Below are 24,605 nucleotides of genomic sequence, written 5' to 3'. Positions count from 1 at the left end.
CATTCATTGCCAACCTAGATGTGAATATCCAGTGGAGCTTCTTCAAGAAGCCAAAGAGTAAATAAGCGGATAGTGCATTTCAGGTGGGCCCAAGGCCCCCGTCTGCCCAGTCCCACTTGGGCTTCCTCCCTAGATACGAAATGATGAGAGGATTGGACTCCTAGTGAAGGAATTAAGATGCAGAAAGGGATAGGACTTGAGAGTCCTACCAAACTCTCAATTCAACTGGCCGAGGACCTCGGTCTCGGCCCTCTCGTCCTCAAGGAAAGGGGTCGGGAGGGGGCAAGTGGTACGTGGCGTCCTGAAAGATGACGAGGGTCCCGACGCTCGTGAAGATGATGAAGGTCCACAGGAAGAGGCGGTCCACCACCATGGCCACAAACTGCCAGTCCTCCTTCAGCTGGGGGTAGGAAGAGGAAACTGTTCCTGAGCTCCAGGCTCCCAGCGCAGGTGGCCCCAAAGCCCTGTAAGGCACCCAGGTGCTCCTACCCCGGCTTTGAGACAAGGGCGGGCCCACAGAATAGCAGAGAGCGAAACTGCGGGTGACGGAGGTGAGTAAAGAACAAGTGGGAAACCAGGGGGTGGGACCAAGTGAGGCAAACTTCCAATCAGAAAACAAATCCAGTGCTGGGGGCGGAGCCTACGTTTGTGGGTGGAGCCAAGGCCACCCAGGCCTTGCCTTGGCCCACCCTCTTTGGACTCACTGCGTCGTGGTCCTCCTGTTCCTGCAGCTGTTGAGCGATGTAGCTGACTGAGGAAACGACCTCCCGTAGCTCGGGAGGCAGGCCCACAGCCCGGTGTGGACCATCGGTAAATCGCCACAGGTCCGGGGCAGGCAGTTCAGGCTGCAACCTAGAAGAGGCGAGTCTGTGTGGCCAAGACCAGGGCACAAAGACGGCCTGAGCCGGTGCACTAGGCCCCGCCCCAACTCCCTCCTCGAACGCCCATCCAGGTTTCAAAACGCGAGAGTGCCCTTCAGGTTCTCTCCGAGAGCGGCGACCTCTCTAGCCTTCAGCAATTCCTCCTATTCCCTTATGCTTTAGTTCCCACCTCCTTGCAAAGTGGGCAACAGAAGGGATAGTACAAGTCCCATGATGCTCAACCACGACATCCTCCGGGAGCTTAGGACACCTGCCTCCGCACAGTCTCCTGGGAACTGTAGTTCTCCCTCTCCCTTCTACGTGGGCGATGGGGAGTAGATACTACCTGTTGGGTTTGGGGAAGAGAAAATCATTTGGTGGCTTGCGGATGAAATATACACCTGTTCCTCGACCCCAGCCACTTCCTGGAGAATCCCTGAGAGGTATAGAAGGTGGCTCCGGTTTCTGGTCTCTCTCAGGATTGGGTCTCTTCAGACCCAGATACGGAGGGAGTTTGTGGATAAGATCTGCAGAGTAGAAGAAGAGGCGTATTGGAGGGGGCTCTTATGCTCTCAGACCAGAAGGGAAGCCGCCAACCACCCCCACGGCACGTGCCCATTCCTGCGCATGCGTGCATGTGTCCCACAGATGAAATGCAACTACACAGCCCAAGAGTTCTTAAGTGGGTTAGGAGGCATCCTGACTGGAAAGAAAAGTTCTGAGGGCTTCCACCCTGATAGTACCTAACCCTTAGAACGCTCCCCTGGGACCCACGATGGGCAGTATTGAGGAAGAGAGTCTGGGATCTACGCAACGTCAATGATGGGAGGATAAAATTAATTGGGCAACATTTCAACACCCAAAGACCTTGGCACTTTGACACTCTACTGGCAGTTGTAGTTCTCACTCAGGTCTGTGAAAGGGAAGGTTGAGGTTGGTGGGAGGGAGGAGCGATACCTGGACAAAAAGCCAAATACTAGGATTGAGAGTTAACACAGGTTGGAGAGGAGATCTTCTTACCTGATGGACCCAAAGGGGCATTTGTTGGGTGTGGGGTGAGCGATGGTGCAGGTTGAGGTCTACGACGCTAAGGATGACTGAGAAGGTGATGAGGACCATGGTAAACATGAGGTATTTGATAATCATGGGGACAGACAGGGAGGTCTCAGGCACCTTGTCTGCCGGCAGCAGCAGGAACACAGGAAGGGTCAGCAGGGCAAAGGTCGAGAGCCCCATCTTCTCTCCTTGGGGGACAGAGGGGAAGGCGGAAGGATTAGGCTTTGCCAGAAAGCAATCTCCCTGGCATAATCAGTGACCGTGTTTCTAGCCCACTCAAGAACAGGCTTTTGGAAGGGCCAACTGCATGCAAATAACTCCTACATTTATACCTCCAACCTGGACTGATTCCCCTAACTTCCACACTTGTATCCACCTGCCTACTTAACCTCTCCATTTGGGTGTCCACTAGACATCTCGAAATTCACATGTCCAAAACTTAATTCCCTCACCACCGACTCTCGCCGTAGTCTTCCTCAGTTCACAAATGACAACTCGATCTTTCCTGTGGCTCCGGCCAAATCCCTTTGAGTCATTCTCAGCTCTCCTCTATCTCATCCCATATCCAATCCATACCAAACCCTGTTGGCTCTACCTTCAAAATATATCCTGGAACTGATGACTTATCACATCTACCACTACCATCCTGGCACAAGCCACCATTACCTCAGATCTGAGTTATTATAAAGGCCTCCTCTTTGCTTCATCCTTTGCCCCGCTGCTGACTGTTCTCAACAGAGCAGCCAGATTGACCCCATTAAAATGTAAATCAGATCATAACACTCCAGTGGCTTCCCATCGCCTTTAGCATAAAAGTCCATACTGAAGTCTACAAGGCCTTCCCATTAGTTCTCTGACTACATCTCATACTGTTTTCTCTCTTGCTTACTTCATTCAGTTATTTCTTCATTGGCTATTTCTTGAATATGCAAGGCACACGCCCACCTCAGAGATTTTTGCATTCACTGTTAACTCCTCCTGCTAATTTCTTCCCCCAGATATCTACCAGGGTCATTCTCTCACTTCCTTCAAGTCTTTGTTCGACTATTGATCAAACATTCCCTTTTTAGTGAGGCATTGACTGACCATCCTATTTTTATATTGCAACCCCTGTGATAAACCGTAGTGGAAAAGCATATGAAAAGAAATATATATCTATAAATGAGTCGCTTTGCTGTACAGCAGAAATGAAACACAACATTGTTAATCAACTATTTTCAATAAAACTGTTTAAATCAATAAATAAATTGCAACCCCTAGCCCCATTCTCATCCTCCACAAACACTTTTCCCACTTTTCCTTCTTAGGGATTGACCTCTCCTTATATACTATCTAGGAATTCCCTGGTGGCACAGTGGTTAGGAATCCGCCTGCCAATGCAGGGCACCTGGGTTCGAGCCGAAGCTGGGAAGATCCCACATACCGCGGAGCAGCTAAGTCCGTGCACCACAACTACTGAGCCTGTGCTCTAGAGCCCGCCAGCCACAACTACTGAGCCCACGTGCCGCAACTGCTGAAGCCCATGCGCCTAGATTCTGTGTTCCACAACAAGAGGAGCCACCGCAGTGAGAAGCCCGTGCACTTCAACAAAAGTAGCCCCTGTTCACCACAACTGGAGAAATCCCCCGCACAGCAACAAAGACCCAATGCAGCCTAAATTAATTAATTAATTAATTAAAAAAAATAATACACTATCCAATGGGTTTATTTATTATGTTTGCTGAGTGTGTCCCCACTAGAATATAAACTCCACGAGAGCAGGGATTTTTGTCTGTTTTATTCAGTGGCGTATTCCCAGCGCCTTGCACACTACCGATGTTCAACAGATATTGTCAAATGAGAGTGGACCAACCCCTGTAGCAGGAACTATATAGCAAATCGAAGGATCTAAAAATGAACCAAAGTATATAAGAATATGCCAGGTGACTGGTTATTACTGTGGCATACAACAGGCACTGAAAACTTCATGGAAGGTATTGAAATAAGTAACTATTATGGTCTGTTCTACTTTAGTCCTGTAATATTGGGTTCCAAGATTTGCCTTGCTCCAGGAAGAAGGAGAAGTTACATGTGGAAGTGTGTTCTAGAGATGCATCACTCTCCTTCCCTAGGCTGAGAGAGGGCTTGATTACAGAGAGAAGGAAAGCGTGTGTTTTTTGTTTGTTTTGTTTGGTTTTGTTTTGTTTTTCAGGCCACAGCAGTGAAAGCCCAGAATCCTCACCACTAGGCTACCAGGGAACGCCCAGGAAAGCATGTTTTGAATATGAGAGCTTAGGATTTCAGTCTCTGAATCAGACTAGTACTAAGCAGGGTTGGAACAGCAACACTGCCTCTCTCTGTGTAATGTCAGGTGAATGACTTAAACTCACTTAGCCTCTGTGAAACGGGCAGACAATTCAGTACTTACCTCACAGAGTTGTGAAGATTAGAACTGAGTTAATATATGTAACACATTATTTGTATTATCTTATAGCAAGTGCTCCAAATTAGAAAAGACTATACCTACACTTACACAAAGCTTACAGAGTACCAGGCATAGTTCTATTAACTCAGTTAATCCTCAAAATAGTCCTATGGGGGAGGGACAACGACTGTCCAATCTCCACATCAGGACACTAAGAGATTAAGGAATTTGCCCAAGGTTACTCTGTTAGCATATTGTGCTGTCTCCCAGAGAAATGCTGGCTATGATTTCCAAGGGACATAGGAGGTTAAGGGACTAGTAGGCGGCATTTGACAAGGGGGGGAGGGAGGATGCCAGGAATGGGGAAAGGGAAAGGAAGCGTTAGCTGAGCCTGGGAGTTTGTTGGTCAGAGGAGTGGCAGTTCCAAGGATGAGATCCTAGAATTCTGAAGGGAAGAGTTCAGAAGTTACTGGGTGCAGAGAAGTGAGCAGCAGAGGGGAGGTAGAGCTTGAGGTTGGAGGGGAAATCTGGATGCAGAGGCAAAGGCTCTTCCTGAAAGGAAAACCTGGGTGAGATTGCTGAAGCACAGTTCATGAAGGCTTGAGTTGGCAGGAAAACTTTCCCTGTATTATGGGTGAAGAGCAAGAACCTGAGCTATTGGTAAGAAGGAGTGCTGGGCCCCTTCCCCTCTTACCTGCATCTGGTGGCAGGTAGAAGACGAAGATGGCCAGAAGAGTGATGAGGATGCATGGGGCAATGATATTGATCAGGTAAAAGAGAGGCTTCTGGCGAATGATGAGGTACAAGGTGACTTCTTCACGCTGTCTTTCCCCCCCTCCCCTACGATCCACTGGAGGCTGGATTAGCGGAGAAGGCTTGTGAATAATCTCCCATTGACCATTCTCTTGGGGGGAGTGGGGGGAGAAGAGAAGGTGACACAGATGTGGAACCTGTCTTTGTTGGTGCCAGATACGGCTTTCTTTATTTTCTTCCTTTTCTTTTTTTTTTTGCCTCACTGCATCATGGCGCTGCTTGTTGGATCCTAGTTCCCCAACGTGGGATTGAACCCGGGCCCTCAGCAGTGAAACTGTGGAGTCCTAATCACTGGAGAGCCAGAGAATTCCCAGATATGGCTTTCTCTGCCACATCCTAGAGCAGTGGGCACTGATGTAATAAGGGGCTAGCTATGGTCCCTGGGCTGGACAACCCATCTCTAATAAATTTGAGCAAGTCTCAATTTCCATAAACACAAAATATAGACAGTTATGCCTATCTTGCTGAACCCACAGGGAATCAATGAGGGAGTGTATTTATCAGCCTGTCAGAAACTGGAAATCGTAAAGCCCATGGACATGGGAGCCAAGCCCACTCACCAATAAAGGTGCCTTAATGAATGGGCACTTCCTGCCACTCTTGTCCATCGGGACGCAAGCCGGTCTGCAGACTGACTTCTGAGCTGTCATAGCTATAGAAACTGAACACCATGGTGCAGTTCTGCCAGTCAAAGGGGAAGTAGGTGACCTGGATGGAGTGGAGAGTCACTAGAGCTGCCAGAGAGCTGGTCAGGGCTGGGGGAGTTGGGGAGGTCACAGGGAGACAGGGATCACCAGTGGGAGATCACAGAGAAGTGGAGTCACAGAGGAATAAGAAGGTTATGCAGGGAGGTCATGGACAATGGAGGGGGGGGTCACTGAGGCAGACTGGAAGTCAATGAAAGTGGACAGAGAAGATGAAACTCAATGGAAAATCAGAAGGGTAAGAGAGACGTGAGGGTCATGTGGATTATGAAGGAGGGATATCTGAGTGAGGGTTTCTAGGAGCGCCTTGAGTTTCCCATGCGGGGCCCGGACACCTGGATGCTGCAGCTGCTGCGATAGATGCCCAGGGGCTGCCAGCGTACGGAGCCCTCGGAGGACACCATGACGTTGATGTCCAGAGCAACGTCAAATTTTCCGTCGTTGCTGCCTGGAAAGAATCTTCTCATCTGGGATCAGGCCCCTCCCTCCGGAGGCCGCGCCCCTCCAGAGGCCCTGCCCCACCTCCCAGACTCTGGGAACATCCTTACTTGTTTAGGAGCACCACGTCTGGTAGCCACACGGATTCCGCAGTGATGCGGAGTGAATCCATGCTCTCTTGCTCCTCAGAGTCCCAGCTCAGCCTGTAGTCAGTCCACTCCTAGGGAAGCAGAGGCTGAGGGGCCGTCTGGGGCTGGAGGCTGGAAGGAGTCTTGGGATGTGCGAAGGAAGCCCGGGAAGGCAATGCAAGAGGGGAGAGCTGCGCAGGCATGGTCTGTGGTTCTGGAGGCCAGGGCTCTGTTTAAGACTCCACCTGCACTCTTTGGGACCCTATCAACTAATTTCCCCTTCTCTCTCATCGGACCCCAATTTCGTCTTTCTGTAAAAACGAGGGAGTTGCATGCTAGTGTCTAAAACAGTGGTTTTCAAACTGTAGTTAACGACCCTTTTCATAGGGCTGGAATGAAATGAGTGGCCCCAAACCAGTGTTCAAAATAATTTAGAATGAAAAATGCATGGAATGCAGCTCCCATATTAAAGATAGGTATTGTTTCCTGAAGCTTCTGTTTCAGTTAAAAATGTGTTTTCTGAGGTCGTGATGCAAAAAAGAAAAAAGAAAAATCTTACCGGCTGGAACATTCGAGGAAGTTGTAAAGGCAACGGGATGCCCGCCCTTTCCCACCCTGCTGGATTCTCCGTACCAGGTCTAAGCAGACCTTTGGGCTCATCACCTCATCCTTCTTGTTCTAGAAGCGAAAATTTTAAAGGGTAGATATGATGTCAGTGTAGAGAAATGAGGGGCTCGGTGGGTAAACTCTCTCTAGAAACTCCCCTCTTTCTCTGAGTCGCACCCACTTGGGTTCAAAGCCCACCTCCTATAAACTGCGTTGGCTTAAGTTCCGCCTCTATCTCGTAAATTTCCTGCTGGCCGTACAGTCAGCCAGTGCATTTACCAGTCCCGGGCCCGGCCGGAGTGAATCTCTGCCCGCTGTTGTTTATTGAACCTGTCCGGCACCAAGGTCTGTCCCAGCCTGTGACCCCGCCTCAAGGCCCGCTCTCCGGCCTGTCCATCGGCCCCTGTTCCACTTTGAGATCTGCCAACAGGCCAGTTCACCATCCTGCCCGGCTCAATCCTGGCCCATCCAGCAGCCACGACCGCAGCTTGTCCATTAATCTGATTAAGACCCATCTACTAACTGCCCATCAGACACCCTGCCTGGCCTCGCCTCGGACCCCGCCTCAAGTTGTCCCTGGGTTCCACCCTGCCTAATGCCAGGGCCCCCAGCTGGCTAGTGGGCCAGACTTCAACTCCCTGCGTGCGCCCTCACCAGGCTGATTAATTGCGCTAGGCTGAGACCAATGCTGACCTTAACACAGTCTCCCACCTCCCACACCGGCCTCACTGAGCTATCATAGCTGCAGCAAAGTTTCTGGCAGTGTGGGCATTACGCCTCTGAGCCGCAGGCGCCTGGAGGAGAAAACTGAGTGAAGCCGTGGTGCCCGGGCACAACCTCTGGCCCTGTCACTGCCCCTTTGAGGTCCAGGCTTAATCGGGTCGAACGGAGCCGCCAAAGCCCCCAGCAGCAGCAGGAACAGCAGCAGCAGTGCCCCTGGAGTCATAGCACACCCGCGTCGTTCAGTGAGTCAGCCTGGGTGAGCCGCCAGGACAGCCAGTGCAGGGGATGTGATGAGGCGCCCAGGAATGTGCACCTGTCATTGGGGGGCAGCCGCCAGCCTACCCGCAACGCCCCTGAGACTTGACTCCTCCCTGAACGACTGCCAAAACCTGCTACCCACAGATGGCAGACAACACTTCAATTGTATGAATCGTCTTTAATTGAGAAAGCATGGAGTGGAGACTGGTCCCCTGGGAGCACAGTCTTTTTGGGTACCTAACACCCAGCTGAGGTAAAGCAAGTTCTATTCAGTTAGAAGCTGGAAGGGTGTATGAGGTCTAGAGACCAAGAGGCCCTCACCCTCCTTGGCCTGACATGTAGGGGAGAAGGGTGGGACTTATTGCTGAATTGGTGTCTCCTCATTTGAGGGGGGTCAAAGCTATGTCCCATTTGTCTTTTTTATTCTAGACCCACTACCCTAAAGACCTCAGCTTTAAAGGGGACCTGGAAGGAATTCCTGCTGAGGTAGCCAAGTGTTCATGTCCCCCCAACTCAGGCACAGTTCTAGTCATGCCCTGGTCCTGCCCACTTTCCCATCCTAGCTGCCCTTCTATGAGCCAGTGATTCCTTAGAAAACTCCCCTGTCATTCCTCAGCCTCTGTTCCCTGGAAGGGCCCCAGCTGAGTTGCAGGAGCTAGAAAATGCATGTAAAATATAAGTTTAGCATTCAATAGGAAGAATAAGATTTTTGGAAAATTGTCTAGGGAAAACAAGAAGTTCTGGAGGATCCATGAAGAGCTTAGTTCTTTGTGAATCAGAGCTGGGTCCTTAGCAGAGCTCTTGCTTAAGAGGTATCATGAGAGAAGGTGGGAGCGTGGATCTAGAACTCTTACTCTAGACCAATAACATGCCTATATAGGCTCTAGTTCCATCCTAGAGGGAAGTGCTGAGTGTCGGGGTCTATGTCCTAGAGCTGAGATTCAGAAGGAAGTATGGCTCCGTATGTGTCTAGAGCACCATGCTCTGGAACTGGGTGTCTCTGGGGTAAGAAAGTTAAAACGTGTGGTGATTTGAGACTGGCCCAATTCAGGCCAAGACCAACAGCTGGACAGGGCCCAAATCCAGCCTCTCTCTAGATGGAAACCAGGGGTCCATCTGGGTGAAGGACAGAAGCCTGATGGATCCAGAACAGAGCCTGGCAGCATAGCTGTGTTCCAGCACAGACCCTGGGTGCAGAAATGGCCCTGCCTGGGGTGTTTGGTGTTCCAGAACCTGTCAGGAACAACGCAAAAGGTGGAGTAGCGAAAGAAGGAAATTAATCCTGAGCTGCAGTGGACCGATAAGTCTATGGCTTGGTGGCCATGAAGAGGGCAAAGGGCTCCAGGACGTGGCTGAGCCTGCAGTAGGGAAGATTTACGCCCTGGTTTTGGCAGTTTTGGAACACCGGCGCCATGTCGGGAAAAGGCTTTGTAGGGTGTGAGTGTGGAAGGAAAGAAGTGATCAGCCAGGACCATTGTCAGACTTCCTCCTCTCTGAACCCTTTCACGGGCCCAAGGATCTAAGGATCTCAGCAGCCCCGGAAGTCATGGCCGGCCCCTAGTCTCCCTCAGGGTAGAGCACCTGGAGGGACGTGGCTGCTAAGGACAGGAGTGTGGCAGCAGGGGTGACAGCAGGGCCAGAAACAGGGCTGGGAGGGAGGCTCTGGTGGTGATGAGGGCAGGGAGCCTCCAGTCCGGGGACTACATGGCAGGGGGCAGGTTGACTGGAAGGGGAGGTCTCAGGGACACTGTGGAGAGAAGGCTCCCAGTACACAGCCACTGTGAAGGGGAGAGAGAGGAGCAGGAAGGAGAGTTAGGCACCAAGAGAGCTCTGAAAGGGCTCCCTTCCCCTACACTCCTCCTCTGGGAACCCACAGAAGGAGAGCTTCCCAAACCTCCAAAGGCCAAAGCCTTCCTGGCTTGACCTGTCATAGCATGTGTCCTCTTACAACACTTATAGGCCCTTAGCTGTGTGTCCCTAAATGTCCATGTCAAGGTCAATACCGTCCCATGTGGTCCACTTCTTCCCTGGGGGTCCATACTCACCCTCCATGAGCTTGGGCAAAAACTGGGCAGCTGCCTTGGTCTTCTTGACTCGATTTCCCTTCATGACTCGGCCCTCCTTGTCCAGGCCCATGTACCAGGCCCGGCCAGAACGACGCTGGCCATAGAGAGCAGAGGCGTACAGGACAGAGGAATTCTTAAAGATGCACCCCTTAAAGCGACAGTCAGCTGTGAAATGAGGCTGAGGAGACAAAGACCCAGAAAGGCACACACAGACAGAAGGACAAAAAGACACATCACTGAACAGAAGGGAGCCCTGGGAAGAACAAGGCAGGATATCATCCATACGTTTGAGACTGGGAGAGCCAACTTCTGAGTCCACACAGGAACTGGGAGAAAGGGAGCATGAGGAAGAGTCTGGTGGCCCCCCGAGGGCCGGGAACTAGACTTCTGGGGGCCTGGGATAAGAAGATAACTTCTCTCTGCTCTACTCCCAACCTCTCACCATCCAGGGTACCTGGAGGGAATTTCTGCTTGGAGGAGTTCCTGAATCCTTCCCCAGCATCCTGAATGACTCTGGGGAAGTGAGTAATAATGAGGTCTAGAGGAGGTTGGAGAAGACACAGGGGTCCAAAAAGGTTGTAAGAGTTGGACATTCAAAGAGCCTGGGAGTATTTAGGAGGCTACTGGAGGAGAAGGGATTGGAGGGACGCTAGAGGAGGTGCTTTCGAGCAGGCAGTGAGGAGAGGGTGTCGGCAAGAGATGGAGGGAAAGGAATCCATGAGCTGCAAAATATCTGTAGCTGGGAAGGCTGTACCTAGGGGAGTCCCCTGACTCCAGGCCACTCTGTCCCCTTGTCTCACCGAGCTGTAGTGCAGCCCCTCAGCGTTCATGACCACGTAGTGACCCAGCTTGACACTCTGGATGGTGACTACACGAAGCTCCACAGCGATCAGGTTGAAGTGGGCTGGGGGTGGAGAGAAGGGATAGCAGTATCCCAAGCCTCCAATCCTCATCTGAGACCCCCCGCCCTCAATTCTGGTCCCAGTTCTACTTCTTCTTTGCGGGGTCAAAGAGCCAGACTGAAAACAACAGAACCTGAAGCCACAATAGGACTGTCATCCCCTAGGCCTGCACTCCCCCTTCCCACCCAGCAGCTGGATTCCCCTCTCACTGAAAGAGCTGGTGTAGTCTGGGGTGTCCTGGATGCTCCCATCGGGATTCACCTGGAGGTAGAAACCCTGGCGGCAGAACAGTTTGGTGATCATGCCTTTGAGCTGAGGCTCTTGAGAGAGAGACATTCATCTTGGAACGTGACATCTCTTTTCCCAGAAACATTGCTACACTTGGCGGGATGAGAGGAGAGAAAAGAAAGGAGGATGGAGGGAAGGAAAAGGGTCCCAGTGCCCAAACTCCCTGACGCTCTAAGCAAGCTCTCTCCCACCTCTCTTTGACTCCAGAGGAAGCTGGGGTGTGGGTCCCTTCTGCTTCCTCTAACCAGCTTTCAGTTTAATTGATTGAAACTTATTTAAAGGCTTAATTCCTACTCTACAGCTCAACCAGAATGGGGGGAAGGGAGAAGAAGGAAGAGGAAGGGGAGAGATACATGGAAACGCAGAGGACAAAGGGAGACAGGCAGAGCTGCTGAAAGGGCAGTGTGTTTGCGAATGTGGGGGGCATTAAGGTGACCCCAGGGTAGGGGCGCCCCCTCAGGAGTGGGGTTGGGACTGGGCCTGACGCTGACTCAGCACCTGCTGCTGCAGCTGCAGCTCGCTTTGTGTGGTCCTCGCCTTGGCCCAGCCCCGGCCTGTCTGAAACTCACCCACCTGTCTGTCTGTCTGTCTGTGTGTCTGTCAGTCTGCTGGCTCACAGGGGGCCAGCCCTCCCTGAGGCTCAGCCTCTCCCCTTCAGCCAGGTAAGCCGCCTGGGATGGGGGGTATTCAGTACCAAACCAAGGAAATGTGGGAGGGGGCCAGGGAGCTGGTGAGGCTGGCTGACACACGTGGGGGCTCGGTCCCACACAAAGGGTGGGCTGCTGACCGTACCACAGCGGAGTGCCGGCGGTAGGGGTAGGAGGATGTCAATGGGGTGGTGGGGGGTCTCCCCCTAGGGGAGCTGAAAGCAGATGGGAGCGAGGCCAGAGGGACTTCCCGCCTGTCACACCTGGACGGGGACCACAGGCTAACCCTCACCACTCTCCTCACCTGGCTCTTGCGGCCAAGATCCTGGGACCCACTCGTAGATGGTACGACCACCAGTTTTCGTGCGGGCATCCAGCCGTGTAGTGTGTCTGAATTCCTCGTGGCAGAGGGTCTCCTGAGCCCGTGGGGCCCGATTTCTCAGCTGTGTAGTCGGTCGTGGGGGATTGCACAGCTCCCTTCTTGAAGTGCAGGTCACGGGAGGGGGTGCACAGAGGGAAGGACTGGCGAGGTAGTTGCAAGGACACCCAGGGGAGAGCTGGGGAGATTGGTACCGAGCCAGGCAAGCTAGACGAGGAGGAATGGATCCAAGGCTCGGAGGAGCGGGAGAACCGGGACAGGGACGGGGCTACCGGAGCCGCAGAAACCCTCGGGGTGACCCAGGCGTCTGGATTCCTCAGCCCCCTCCACTGGGCATTGAAAGAATCGTGAGAGACGGCACATAGGCAGAGGGTGGTGGGGGTGGAGACTCCTGTGTTGGGAGGGCGTGGCGAGCGGGAGCTTCCAGGATTCGGGGCACCAGGCTTAGCCGCTCAAGCCTTCCCCTTGTCCTCGAAAGCGAGGAGACTCGGAGTTATGGGCATGAGACAAGGGAAACTGAGGCATCGTCTGGCCAAGAGTTTGTGATCCAGGCCCACCTCCTTTCACTTTCGGGGAGTCCCCGTCAGTCGGGCACTGCTTTTCCGAGTCCCTGGCCTCAACATCCCAGGCGGAGAGGCTGACGGCCCAGAGACCCCTCCCCAGGCACCCACATGGGCAGCGGTCCAGTCACGCGGGCCGCCCCCCCGCACAGTCGCACCTTGGACAGCAGGATGAGGAGCTGCTTCTGGCAAAGGGACTTGGTGCTGCGGCGACACACGCGCCACTGCGCCAACACGGGCCGGCTGCCCCCGGGCTGGTGGACCTCCCGCTTCTGCCAGATCAGGCTGCTGGCCAGTGCCGGCATGGTGCCCTAGGGGGAGGCACCCCAAACCCGGCAGGCTCCCAGAGCACGTTGGGCCACCCAGGAGAAACCAGCTAGCTCACCAGCACATGCTCTTCACTCTCCGGTCCGACTCGCCGCCTCACCCACGGAACCTGAGGATAAGCCCTAGACGACCTCATCCCGGGCACCAGCTCCCACCCTTGGGCCTCGTGGTAGCTTCGTCAGACCCAGCAGCCTATGTACCTCTCAGTTGACTCAACCCTCGACCTTTGCTCCCCACAGAAATCTCCCCCTTCTCTGATCTGCAATGTCCCTGTCCCCCACTAACACTATCCCAAAGCCAAGACCCTCAAATTTTCCAGGATGTGGTTCCAATATCCCCAGGCACCTTTCCACCCTATTTCAGGGCCCTGCACTACTGCCAAAGCCACTCTTGTAATTTTAAGGGTGTGGGTCCTTAGCTTTGGGGATATTAGCTCACCCCACCCGTGCTGGGGTGCTGCCAGTGTCTAGGGAGAACCCAACCTTGGTGTCTTTTCTTTTGCCACCCTCGAAGTGAAGAATCCCCCACTGTTTTTCACTGAAATCCCCAAAAACTATGGCTTGAAATATCCACACGGTCACCAATCAGCAAGAAGAGGTTCCCAGACCATGTCTCTGGACGATACTGCTTTTTACCAAGTCACCCCCATTTCTAGTGGCACAGCATTCCAGCTGCTGAGCCCCTTTCCTCACCTTGTTACCATCCACTCCTTTTGAAGTCACCTCCAAATCCGCCCTTCCTAGTGGTTACACCAGGTGGTTGTCTGGAGGGCCCTGTGTCACCTCGGAATAAGGAGCATAGGTTTTTGGCTTTTTTATTTTTTTCTGGCAACCCCTAATTTCCTCAGGGACAGCTGGTGCTCTTTAGATCCCACGCCGTCCAATCCAGCAAGCCCTCGAGAGAGGAGCGCACCCACGTTGTCACAGGTCCCCAAATGTGAACAGACCCACTATAAGTCAGAGCGCATCAGAGCTTTCTGTGACAGGGTTTCCTTGTCCTCCCTGGGACTGCCTATAGCGCCCCCTCTTCCTTCCCCGACGCCCCTCAACCTGTCTGGTCTTTTCGATCCGGGCACGGCTGGCGCTGGCTCCGGTTCCAGGTTCCACTCTCCCTGTAACCCGCAAGGGGAGCTTCCCCCCACGCCTGGCTAGGCGTCCCAGAACCCAGGAAGGAGTGAGGGTGCCTCCGCAGAGCGCCCTCATCTGGCGAAGTGAGCACTGGGCCTGACGGCTGGACCAAACCGAGTGACGGCAGCGGCGGCAGAGGTAGCCGCTGTGGGAAGCTGAGGCGGTGGCAGCGACAGCCTCTCCCCCCTCCTCGGAGAGCCGGTCCGGGGGTGGGGCAGGGGGCTGAGATACCAGGAAAGAGGGGGAGGTGAGGCTGGGCCGGCAGAACCCCGGGGTTCCTTGGAGGCAGGGAGTGGAGACGGTCTTAGGGACAGGAGGAGCCCAGGCAAAGCCGCATATCTCGCATGTCTCGGGATTCAGAGGAGGAGGGACAAGGAGGAAACTCCGCTGAATGGAACTCTGGAAGGTGGGAGAGGTTGGGCTTAGATAGATGGAATGGCAGATGCCCCGAGAATGGAGAAAGGGACACTACTGCCCAGGATGGAGGACAGAACTGGATGAGGAAGGTGGCGGGAATAACTGAAGAGATAGCAGTGGTGGTGAGGTCTATCCTGGGGTGAAATCCGTCCTCCTTAATGTCTCTGCTTTTTGTGAGACAAGTTTGTCAGTCCCTGGTCTCCATACCTTTCTACTTTACACGTTTTTTCAGCAAATATATTACCCGCATCCCGATTGACTCCTAAGAGAAAAGACCATAAGAACTGGAGGGAGATGGATGCCAGAGGCTGCACCAGAGTGGGAGGGGTGCTGGCCACAGATTTGGAAAGTGGAGAGGCCAGAATGGAATGATCTGTGCCAGGGATGTGGTGGGAAGAGGGTAGGAAGAAGCAGAGGAACCGGCGAGGAGTCCTTCTAGAATGGGCTCTTTGGGCCCAAAGTGCTCAGCCTGTCTCCCCGGTGAGGGGAAAGCAGTCCCCTCGACATCCCGCTGGCCAACAGAAGCACCTTCCAGGTTAGTAGGAACAGCATCTTTAACTGACCCTGCCTCCCACGTCGTCTAATCCACCCCCCTTGCCTGCAGCCTTGACCTCTTGCACAGAGGGGTGCAGGGCGCAGGAAGGGTCCCTGCAAGGCAGGGCCAATGGCCTGAGCAGCGAAGCTGCGCCCTCCCCCACACGGAACTTTTGGCCACTCAGAAAATAGTGGGGCAGCGCCCCAGCCTTGAGCAACTGGCCCAGCTCATCCAGCAGCCCTAGGCACCAGGCGCTGGCATTCTAGGCTCCCGCCAGATAGAGCACAGGCAGCCGCTCACAGGCCCAGTAGAGCAACGTCCACAGGAGGTAGGGCGCCGCGACCCTAGTCCTGGCCACCAGAGGGCGCAGCAGCGCCTGGTCCGCCGCGTGCGCTTGCAACAGGGGTATGGGTATGCGAGTCTTGAGCGCCAGCTCTTGGCGGGTGAAGCAAAGCTGCCAACCGGAGGCATCCGGCTGCTCTGTGCCGCTCCCGCCGCCGCCGGGCACCAGGAAGAAGGAAGACGACTCTGAGGCCAGCGGGCCAGCACACGAGTGGCTCTGAGCCCCCTGGGGCCAGCCGGCCATGGACACCACGGGGATCAAGTCGAAAAGCAGGAGGCAGCGCGGTGGCCCGGGCGTAACCAGGAGGATGGTGGTGACACCCGCGTTGCGGGCTGCGTGGACCATGCGCGGGGCACCCTGAAATACACAGACGGGAGGAAGCCAAGACGGGCCGTACCTTTTGCTGCAGAAAACTGACCCCAGTTCTTTTCTCTTCCAGAGGCCAAGAGGGTTCCCAATACACAGTCCACCAATGGGTCTGCAGATGAAGGGCCCTGAATTTAGTCTTGAAAGAGAACAAATAAATACCTCCTCCGTCCTTGCCCTTTTCTCATATGCTAGTCCCCACTCCCATGGAACGGTTCACCTGACTCAGCAGGTAGAAAGTAACTGTTTGGGCCCTCCTAACGAATGCAGTAACCTCCTTTGCTGCACCTTGTCTACGTCCCCCTTACCTCTTTTCAGAAGAGGCTAGTGGTTTGCACCTTCCCTCTTAGGTTAGCTACAAAGGCTGGGAAGAGAATGGATAGGAAGATTGAACAGGTAACTACTTCCTGCTGCCTGTAAGGCCACACCCCTAAATTATAACCACGCCACTTTCTGGAGACTGTCAGGGTGGTTCCGGACCAGCCCGGCCTCCAGTCAGAGTTCAGTCACTCCTTTCGCTCTGCAGAGATCTCGCGGCTATCCTGGGAGTTGTAGTTTGTCTTCAAAGCTACCAGGGCGTTGGGCCACGCCCCCACATCCTTCCCTGTTCCGTTGAAGTAGTGCCTGATGGAAGTTGTAGTTTCTATGGAGATACGCTATTCTGTGTCTTTATGATAAACTATTCTGTGTCTTTACAAGGCCAGGTGAACCACACGAACACTCCTTGGGGTTAGAACACAGGCCTAATAGGATGGATCTGAATAGGAAACCATAATGAGGGACATACTCTAGGGCATGCGGAGAAATAAGGGACTCTATATCTCACTTGGGAGTAGAGGAGCCCTGGTCATTTAAATCTAGAATGGTTCTTGCATGCAATTGTAACTTCACTTTAGAGATGAGACCGCAAGCCTAGAAAGGTTGCACATGACTTGTCCAAGGTCAGAGCTCAGCCAGAGAGCTGTTGGAAATGGGCTCTCCAGCTGGGACATATCTCCTTGGAATCGGTGGTGGTAACGTTAGACAAGAACACACCGATAGTGTGCATGTAGTGATCCAGGGCTGGACATCTGACTCAGGGAAGGGACATGTTAGTGTTGCCGACCTCAGTCAAACAAGTGGTGGCAGGGAAAACACTTTGGAATCTCACAGCTTATGTGTGTATACAGAAGAGTTATCAGGACTGAAAATCAAGTCCAGAGGAAACACCAGCTGGGCTAGGGCAGGGCAATGAAAACTTATCAGGGGAAGGAAATGGCTTTCAGCGACCAGTGCTCTCATGGACACAGCTTACGTCCAGGCTAAAACTAGGAGCCAGAATGATAGGACAGAAAGATAGGACACCAGAGACACGCTCAGAGATTAGAACAATGCATACTGGACCAGCAATTCTTACATGCTTTTTTCCCAGGGGTCTGTCACCACAGTGAACTAGGCCTAAGTCCATGGGCAAGAAAATTAAGTGGAGACACCTTGAAAAATTTAGAGGCCTATGAAGGAGGGGACCCTCACAATCCAGGGCTCAAGTTGGGCAGCCTAAAACACAAGTTTTCCTAGTCACTGACAAAGAGAGGTCTTCTCGGTCAGTAACCAAGGGCCCTAAACACAGCCCAGAACGAGGGAGGCAAGTTTCCATACATCTGGTCGTGACCCAAGAGACCAGATGAGGAAAACTGAAGCCTGGGCTCTTTCTCACAGTCTGGGGAAATCAGGCATTGGCTGTCCACCCCCACATCTTACCTCCTCCCCAGAGGGTGGCTTCTGAGCCACCCTAAAAAGAGCTAAGTTCTCTGGGCTCTGGGGGAGCTTTAAGATGCTGGAGGTGGGTGACAGGGAAAGGAAAATTGCTCTAAACTCTAAAGCACTGCTCTCCAATAGCATTTTCCATGATGATGGAAATGTTCTAAACCTGTGCCATCCAATAGAGTAGCCGCTGGCTCCATGTGCCTACTGAGCACTTAAAAGGTCATGGCACTGAGGAAGAGAATTTTATTTTTTTGGCCAAACCATGAAGCTTGCGGGGTCTGAGTTCCCCGACAAGAGATGGAACCCCAGCCACAGCAGTGAAAGCGCCAGGTCCCAACACCTGGACCGCCAGGGAACAGAATTGGATGCCAGGGAAATTCCGTTCCCTGAGGAAGAGAATTTTTCACTTAATTTTTAACAGAATTAATTTTCCTTAATTTTAACTAATTTACATTCTATAGGCATTTGCCTAGTGGCTACTGTAATTGACAATGAAGCTCTAGGGCCTTGGGGATGACAGATTCAGCGAGACAGCGATGGAGGGAAAGCAGGGATAGCTTAGGTCCTCATCAGGCCCTGTGGGATGGGGCTGGGGTGGATGTCCTCAAACAACCACAGAACACTTCTCTTGTCTCTTTATTCCTCATGCATATCTGTCCCCTCTTTTGCTAAGTTGCTCATCACACACTGGTATCCCCACTCCTTGATGGTCTCCGGTGAGTTGTTGGATGTCTCTCGGTGAAGGCGCCTGGGAGACAGAGCTTCTCACTTGTCCCTGCCTGCTCTGAACTGTCTCTGGCGAGCGTCAAAGACTACATGCCCGAGCCGGGTGCCTGACCCAGGACAGTAGGGCTTCCAGCTGGTTTTGGGAGGCATAGACATCTGGCGATAACTCTGGCAGGCTGGAGGAACTCTATCCATGGGGTGGTACACCTGTTCTTGGCTGCCTACTCGCCGGGAGGGTGATTGCAGCACAATCAGCACAGGTACCTCTGAGAAGGTTAGCAGGTCATTGAAGGCCACCTGAGCCTTGGGAGACCAGGAGTTCTGACTGGGTGGAATAAAAGTCCATGGTATCTGCTGCCCTGCATCCTTGTGGAGGCCAGGATTTGGGATAAGGCATGAGTTATAATGGAGGCCTGATTTCTGGGATAAGCCAGAGTATTGAGTAAGGGCTGGACCCTTATGGGAGGCAGGATGCTTGTGGCGGCCTGGATCTTGAGCAAGGCCTGTGTTCTTGGGGAGGCCTGGGTCTTGGATAAGGCCTGGACTGTTGTGGATGCCTGGGTTTGTGGTAAGGCCTGGGTTTCTGGAAATGCTGCAGACTTTGGAAGGGCCTGGGGTCCTTGGGAGGACAGAGCCTTGGTTGAGGCCTAGGCTCTCATGAAGTTCAGGGGGTTGGGCCTGGCTTGGGATATGGGAAGTAGTGGATAACTGGGGAGGGATGGGGCCCTGGGAAGAGAGGACAGACTGAGAAGACTTGGAGGTTGGGGGAAAGGTGGGGGGTTGTAATAAGGTGGAGGGCTTCTGGTGCTTGCTGTGTTGATGAAGGACCCAGGATCTGGGAGAAACAAGCGGTAGATAAAGAGTGCATGGTGGAGGCATGTTGCATGGTGAGTTCTGGGCACTGTTTGGAGAATGGAAGCAAGGTTGAGAAGGTACAGCATCCTTGGAGTACGGGAATCTGGGGTAGACTGGAGTCTGGGGGTCCGTGTTTCTCTTCTCAGATCTGCAAGGAAGGAAGCTGCAGTAAGGGAAGGTCTTGGACTGTACAAATTTGTCTTTGGCATCATTTGAGATCTTCCATTCCATATTCCCCAACTCCAGGTAACCCAGTATGGATGCTGTGGAGGGCTTAGCACTGTCCCCACTACATTGCTTGAGTGTTTGTTCAGCTGTACCAGAGCTCACCAGACCATACCCCTCTTGGGGCCTGGAGAGGGTACCCAAGTCCTTTCTGGAAAACCCAGAGTTCTGAGGCGGACACACATGGAATAAGTTCTGCTTTACCCTGCGGGCATCACAGACCACACGGACGGAGGAGAGGCCTTGGCTGAAGGCAGACATGGTAGAGAGAATAGTATCTAGGATGTGGGTAGGGGTGGTGGAAGGGACTGGAGTGGTCCTCAGGTCCATGACCAGCGCTGGGACAGAAGTTGTGGCAGAGATCGGGACAGGGGCCGGTGTAGGGGCTAGGGCAGGAGTAGTAGCATGGGCAGAAGGTGGGGAAGGGACCAGAGTGCTGGCATGGGTATAGGTCAGATGAGCATGGGTCAGGGTGCAGACAGAAGTGTGGCCCAGGGACTGGGCTGAGGCACGTGTGGGGGCCTGGGCTTGGGCCCGGGCTGGTGTATGGGCTGAGGTATGCTCAGGGCCATGGACCTGGGCAGGGCTGTGCTCAGGGCTGAGGGCTGGGGAGGGGGTCTGGGCCTGCGGGCTGGTGTGCGCAGGGGGGTGGAACGTGGAGCAAATCTGGGACTGAGGTGGGGCGTGCTCAGACTGGTAGGTGGAGAAGAAGGTGTGGGCGTTGACAGGAGTGTTCCCAGTGGGGTGCACTAGGGAGAAGGCCTGGGCCCAGGCGGAAGTGTGCTCATGGGCGTGGTCTCGGGAGCAGGTCTCTGACGGGGTGGGGGTGCTCAGTGGGGAGGGCTGAGGAGAAGGTCTGCGCCTTAGCAGGTGCATGCGCAGTGGCCTGAATTGGGTGGCGGGTCTGGGCCCGGGCTGGGGCCTGAGCTGTGTCAGAGTGTGGGGTCTTAGTCTTGCTCTCTTGGGGCAGGTGGAGTGGAACCACGTCCACCTTGCTCATCCTACGGAGCTTGGAAGATGTCTCTTACCTGGAGTAAAAGGTGGCTTGGGACTTTAAGGCTGTGACAGGAGGGGCCTTCCCAGTTCCCACTACCCGCTCCTTCCACAGTCTCCGTGGAGCCTCCGTGGAAGCCCCAGCCCGTCCACACTGAGGCGGCATCCAGCAGCACTTAGAAGCCTTCTCATCTTTTTTGTCTGCTTTCCAGGAGTCAAGGTGCTTTGTGTGCCCGTGCAGGAAGCGTGGGCGATGGCGGAAGTGGGAAGAAACCCTTGAGCACAGGTTCTTGGGATCCACGGAGCAGCGCCCGCGCATGCGATGGCTGCCTACACCGCTGGCTTGCTTGTCTGCGGGGAAAGGCGAGATGGGTCAGGTCCTGGGTTCCTGAGGGGCTGAGAATCAAGGCAGGGATAGAAGAAAGGGGACAGGCCCACATCCCCTGAGCTCACGCTGGCGCCCACTCACCTTTGGGGAAAAATGATTGAAAAGTGCCTGCAAGAATCTCTTCAGATGCCTCCAGAGCTGAGGAAAGAAGGGGAGGGGGGAGGCCGGGAGCAGGGTGAGCCCTGAAATCCAACCCTTGTGCGGCCACATCCCAGCAGACCTCCCACCTCAGCCCCTTCAAGGCCCCAGGGCTCCCCCAACCCCGCTGCCCAGATCCTGCCCTTACCATAGTCACCACGTGGATCCCCGCGATGAGGAAGATCAAGCTGACCAGGAGCAGAAGAACTGAGTCTTCTTGCTCCTGGCATTTCCTGGGGATGGGGCCAGGGAACGGCTCGGCTCCATAGTAGGTTCGCTCACCCATGGCCAGGGCTCCCAGGACTGCCTGGGGCCCCTGCCCTCCACTTTTAACTGGGAGAGAGGCTGGGTCATAATGGGGCAGGTAGTGAGGTCACAGTGAGGGAGGGTGACTCCCTGGTAACCAGAGTGGCATTCCCTGGTAACCAGGGTGAGGTAAGCTGAGGCTGGACAGTCAAACAGGGCCCGTAGGCCGGCACACCTGCCCTCGAGCTGTCAATCATTCGTTCACCACCCGCTGACTCACTTGTTCAAATGACACATTCCATCTATGGCCCCTCCTGAGACTAGGAAGACCTTGGCCTCAGAGCCCTGTGCAAGGCCTGGCTGGAGTCCAGAGCCTCAGCCTTCTTCATGCCCTTCACTTGGCGTGGAGCTGGACCTGCCCAGATGTGGAACCCCCCAGTTTGGAAGCAGCTTCTTGTACGAGGCTCTTTGGGGACAGGGACAGCTGAGACACAGAGGAGGTGCCCAGAGACCAGTGGTTTGGAGTCTGCAGCTGCAGACCTACTTAGTGCATGGTATAGGACCAAGAGGGGCCTGCTGGCAGGACTGTGGCCACTAAACCAAGGGGACCCTCAGGCCAAGAAGGGGACACTGGCTTCTTATGGCAGGAAGCCAAGGGCAGGGACCCAGGCTGGTAGAAGGACTGGTACTTCCAGGCCACCGACCACCAGGGTTTCCTGGACTCTGGCACACCTTATTCCTCTCTCCATGCCCTGCTGCCCCCACTCCCGCCCCGGCCCCATTTGCTACTGGTCAGTTCATTTACCCAGTCTGGCATCCATGAAGTGAGGGCCTCGAGGCCGAGGTGGAAGGTAACAGCGAGTTGTCCCACGCTTGGCTCTCCTGCACTTGCCGCTTCAGCTCCAGGCTGTCATGCACCTGGTAGTTGGCAATGCCCCGCGGGTTCCTCCTGAGTGGCATGAAGGTGGGTGGGGGTGGAGGGTGCTCGGTAGCCTGGACGTCAGGCAGGGGCTGGGAGGGGCGGAGGAAGAGCACTGAGCTGGGAGCTGGGGCCCGCTGGTACGAGGCCTCGGCCAGCACCGTGAGGGAGGAGGAGGGGGCCAGAGGGGTGCGCACAGGCAGATTCTCGGCCCATTCGGCCGCCCGGCGCCAAACCTCGTGGGTATCCCGGGAGCAGGTCAAGTGTCCCGTTTAGAGGTGCAGCCTGCGGTTGGGTTGGCTGTTAGCACAGCTGTGGAGGTTCCGTCCATGGGCCGGTGTGGAGCCCCGAGGCACCAGAACGGATGGAGTCTCAGAGCCCTCCAGACCAGGCCGCCGCTGATCCCAGGAGTCATACGGGAGCTGACCACTTGAGGGGTAAGTGCTGTGCCCCCCAGGGGTCCACGAGGGTTTAGGGGGCAGCCGTCGGGGAGGTGGTGGAGATGAGGTCCACTGGTCAGCCTCCACATTGCCCCAGATATGGGATGGTGAGCAGGGGGCCCCGAAGGACTGAAGCCTTAGCTCGGACTTGGCCTCCACACACTTGGCCATATGGCACAGCTCGGGCAACTGGTAGAGACAGGGTAGTGGCAGGCTGGCCAGGATCCCACCCTCACAGCCCCAGAGGCCCATGTTGGAAGGCAGGCCCATCTGCAGGTAGAGCCCCCTCCAGCACCCCCACGGGCACTTGTGTTGTGGGAAGGAAAGATCCTCCTCCTCCTCCAGGTAGAAGTCCGGGTCCTCCCGATCAAAGGAGGTCACCGGTCACAACTGTGACATCTCGTGGCTGCGATGTGGCCTACGGAAGCCTGAGCAGCTGTAGGGGAATTGTCTGCAGTTCTTCGGCCTCCACTGGTGTCTGCAGGGGTGGCGGCTGCAGCTGCGGCTAAGGTTGCGGAGATGATGCTAGGAGGACAGGGAGTAGCAAGTGGGCTGGGACATCTTCACTTCCACAGGGTCCAGGGTGCAGTGGATGTGGACGTCTTGGGCCTTGGCTGGAGGATGTTTGGGGGAACTTTCACAAACCTGTGAGTTTTCATCTGGTGGAGGCAAGAGTCTGTGAGGGCAGGGCAACTGTCTGAAGAGTTCAGGGTTGGGAACCTGGGGGCCTGGGTTTCTAGGGCCCTGGGAGTAGCAGGGTTGTAGTGCTCCCTACCTGTCTTCCGTACTTACTTTTCTGATTAATCCAATAGATGGTCTTCTCTAAGGCATTCTGGAGCCCATGCCATACCTGGGGTGGGGTGGGGTGGGGTGGGTGAAAATGAGGTCCAGGCTCTCTACCCACACCCCCCGTCCCAGCCAAGACCGTACCTGCAGATGGAGGTGCAGGCTGCAGCTGGTTCCCACCCTCAGCCCTCTTCACCCCTTCTGGTGGTCCCCAACCATCACTGACCGTAGTTGCCATGCTGATCCCAATGCTGAAAAGAACAACAAGGCCCAGCAGCAGGAGTAGGAAGTCCTCCGCATTCTGGGTAGTTTCTTGGTATTGATGGCAGCACCCCAGGTTGTCATACCAGAGCCCGTTCTCCATGGTGGGGGGGTCCTAGGGCCACCTGGGTCGTGGGCCGCCACCCCCCACCACCGGCCCTGACCCACAGTGCACTCATGCCAGGACCTGCAGACACCCACCAACAGGTGAGGGAGCATGGTCATAATGAGACACGTTGCAGGGAGTCACAATGCCGTGGTGGCCAATCTTTCATCCATTCAGCTGGCCCTTTATGTGGCCATCTCTGCCCTCGGCTCCCGTTACATGGAGCCTAGTTCCCAGAGTTCAGTCTGTCCTTCTGTCTCCATGGGGCCTTGCTTAACTTGATTTGCAAGCATGGTTGCTACAGATGAGAGACAGTCTTCATAGGGACTGAATCATGCATAAAGGATTTCCTCCATTTCATTGTTCGAGACATTATGGCAGCTTATGTAGCCTGTTGGGATTCTTCGAACTAGCCTGTACTTCTTAAAAAGTTTCAAAAGAAGCCAGAAAGCCAAATTTCTCTGTGAAATATCCACATTTCAGAAGTAGCAAACCAATTCAAACTTTAAATTCTGCTGGACAACAACATGGGCCAAACAAAACACACCAGTTTGTAACGTCTAATGTATACTGTATAATGCTTCTGTTCTCATCTTCTCATATGATCCTCACACTAAGGAGCAGATACTATTATTAGCTGTATTTTACAGATGGGGAAACTGAGGCACAGGGCAGTATAGTAGCTTGTCCAATGTTTGAGCACCAAAGCTGGAACTTGAGGTTTTTACAGTGTGCTTTTTTAGCCTCATTACAAATGCATCCTTTTAGAAATAACCTTTTTTTTATCCTAAAGATATTACATATTACAAAATACAATAAACTACAGAAA

The 24,605-nt window shown here is 54.2% G+C and overlaps 2 protein-coding genes and 2 pseudogenes across 2 annotated transcripts; all 4 read right to left on the bottom strand.

The window, feature by feature from the left end:
* Positions 1-259: 259 nt before the first annotated feature.
* Positions 260-6,304, bottom strand: LOC149744870 (acetylcholine receptor subunit beta-like). Its single transcript, XM_089901776.1, has 6 exons — positions 6,173-6,304; positions 5,722-5,841; positions 5,015-5,177; positions 1,881-2,104; positions 705-845; positions 260-400 (listed from the first exon to the last, which is right to left on the bottom strand). The coding sequence occupies exons 1-6, from the start codon at positions 6,302-6,304 to the stop codon at positions 260-262; spliced, it is 921 nt and encodes a 306-aa protein (XP_089757902.1).
* Positions 6,305-9,547: 3,243 nt separating this feature from the next.
* On the bottom strand, positions 9,548-11,294 carry LOC149744869 (fibroblast growth factor 11-like). The gene is made up of 4 exons (XM_089901775.1): positions 11,168-11,294; positions 10,857-10,960; positions 10,036-10,234; positions 9,548-9,768 (listed from the first exon to the last, which is right to left on the bottom strand). The coding sequence occupies exons 1-4, from the start codon at positions 11,292-11,294 to the stop codon at positions 9,548-9,550; spliced, it is 651 nt and encodes a 216-aa protein (XP_089757901.1).
* Positions 11,295-18,458: 7,164 nt separating this feature from the next.
* On the bottom strand, positions 18,459-21,304 carry LOC149744868 (uncharacterized protein SPEM3-like; annotated as a pseudogene).
* A 752-nt stretch (positions 21,305-22,056) lies between these two features.
* Positions 22,057-24,313, bottom strand: LOC149744867 (uncharacterized protein SPEM2-like; annotated as a pseudogene).
* Positions 24,314-24,605: the final 292 nt, after the last annotated feature.

The sequence above is a fragment of the Delphinapterus leucas genome, chromosome 19 (assembly GCF_059928025.1).
Source record: "Delphinapterus leucas isolate spDelLeu-1000000601 "Yukka" chromosome 19, BTC_Dleu_Yukka2, whole genome shotgun sequence".
Taxonomy (NCBI): Eukaryota; Metazoa; Chordata; class Mammalia; order Artiodactyla; family Monodontidae; genus Delphinapterus; species Delphinapterus leucas.
This window is presented reverse-complemented; position numbering and strand designations above follow the sequence as displayed.

What these genes read in the sequence shown, in the direction of transcription:
- LOC149744869 (XM_089901775.1), bottom strand. Translation starts at nt 11,294, where the DNA reads ATGTCTCTCTCTCAAGAGCCTCAGCTCAAAGGCATGATCACCAAACTG. An exon ending in AGGGGCTGCACTACAGCTCG is followed by an intron (nt 10,235 to 10,856) that starts GTGAGACAAGGG and finishes TTGTCTCCTCAG; the next exon opens with CCTCATTTCACAGCTGACTG. An exon ending in TTTGCCCAAGCTCATGGAGG is followed by an intron (nt 9,769 to 10,035) that starts GTGAGTATGGAC and finishes TCCCCTTCACAG; the next exon opens with TGGCTGTGTACTGGGAGCCT.
- LOC149744870 (XM_089901776.1), bottom strand. Translation starts at nt 6,304, where the DNA reads ATGAGAAGATTCTTTCCAGGCAGCAACGACGGAAAATTTGACGTTGCT. An exon ending in CTACCTGCCACCAGATGCAG is followed by an intron (nt 2,105 to 5,014) that starts GTAAGAGGGGAA and finishes CTGTCCCCCAAG; the next exon opens with GAGAGAAGATGGGGCTCTCG. An exon ending in AACAGGAGGACCACGACGCA is followed by an intron (nt 401 to 704) that starts GTGAGTCCAAAG and finishes TCCTACCCCCAG; the next exon opens with CTGAAGGAGGACTGGCAGTT.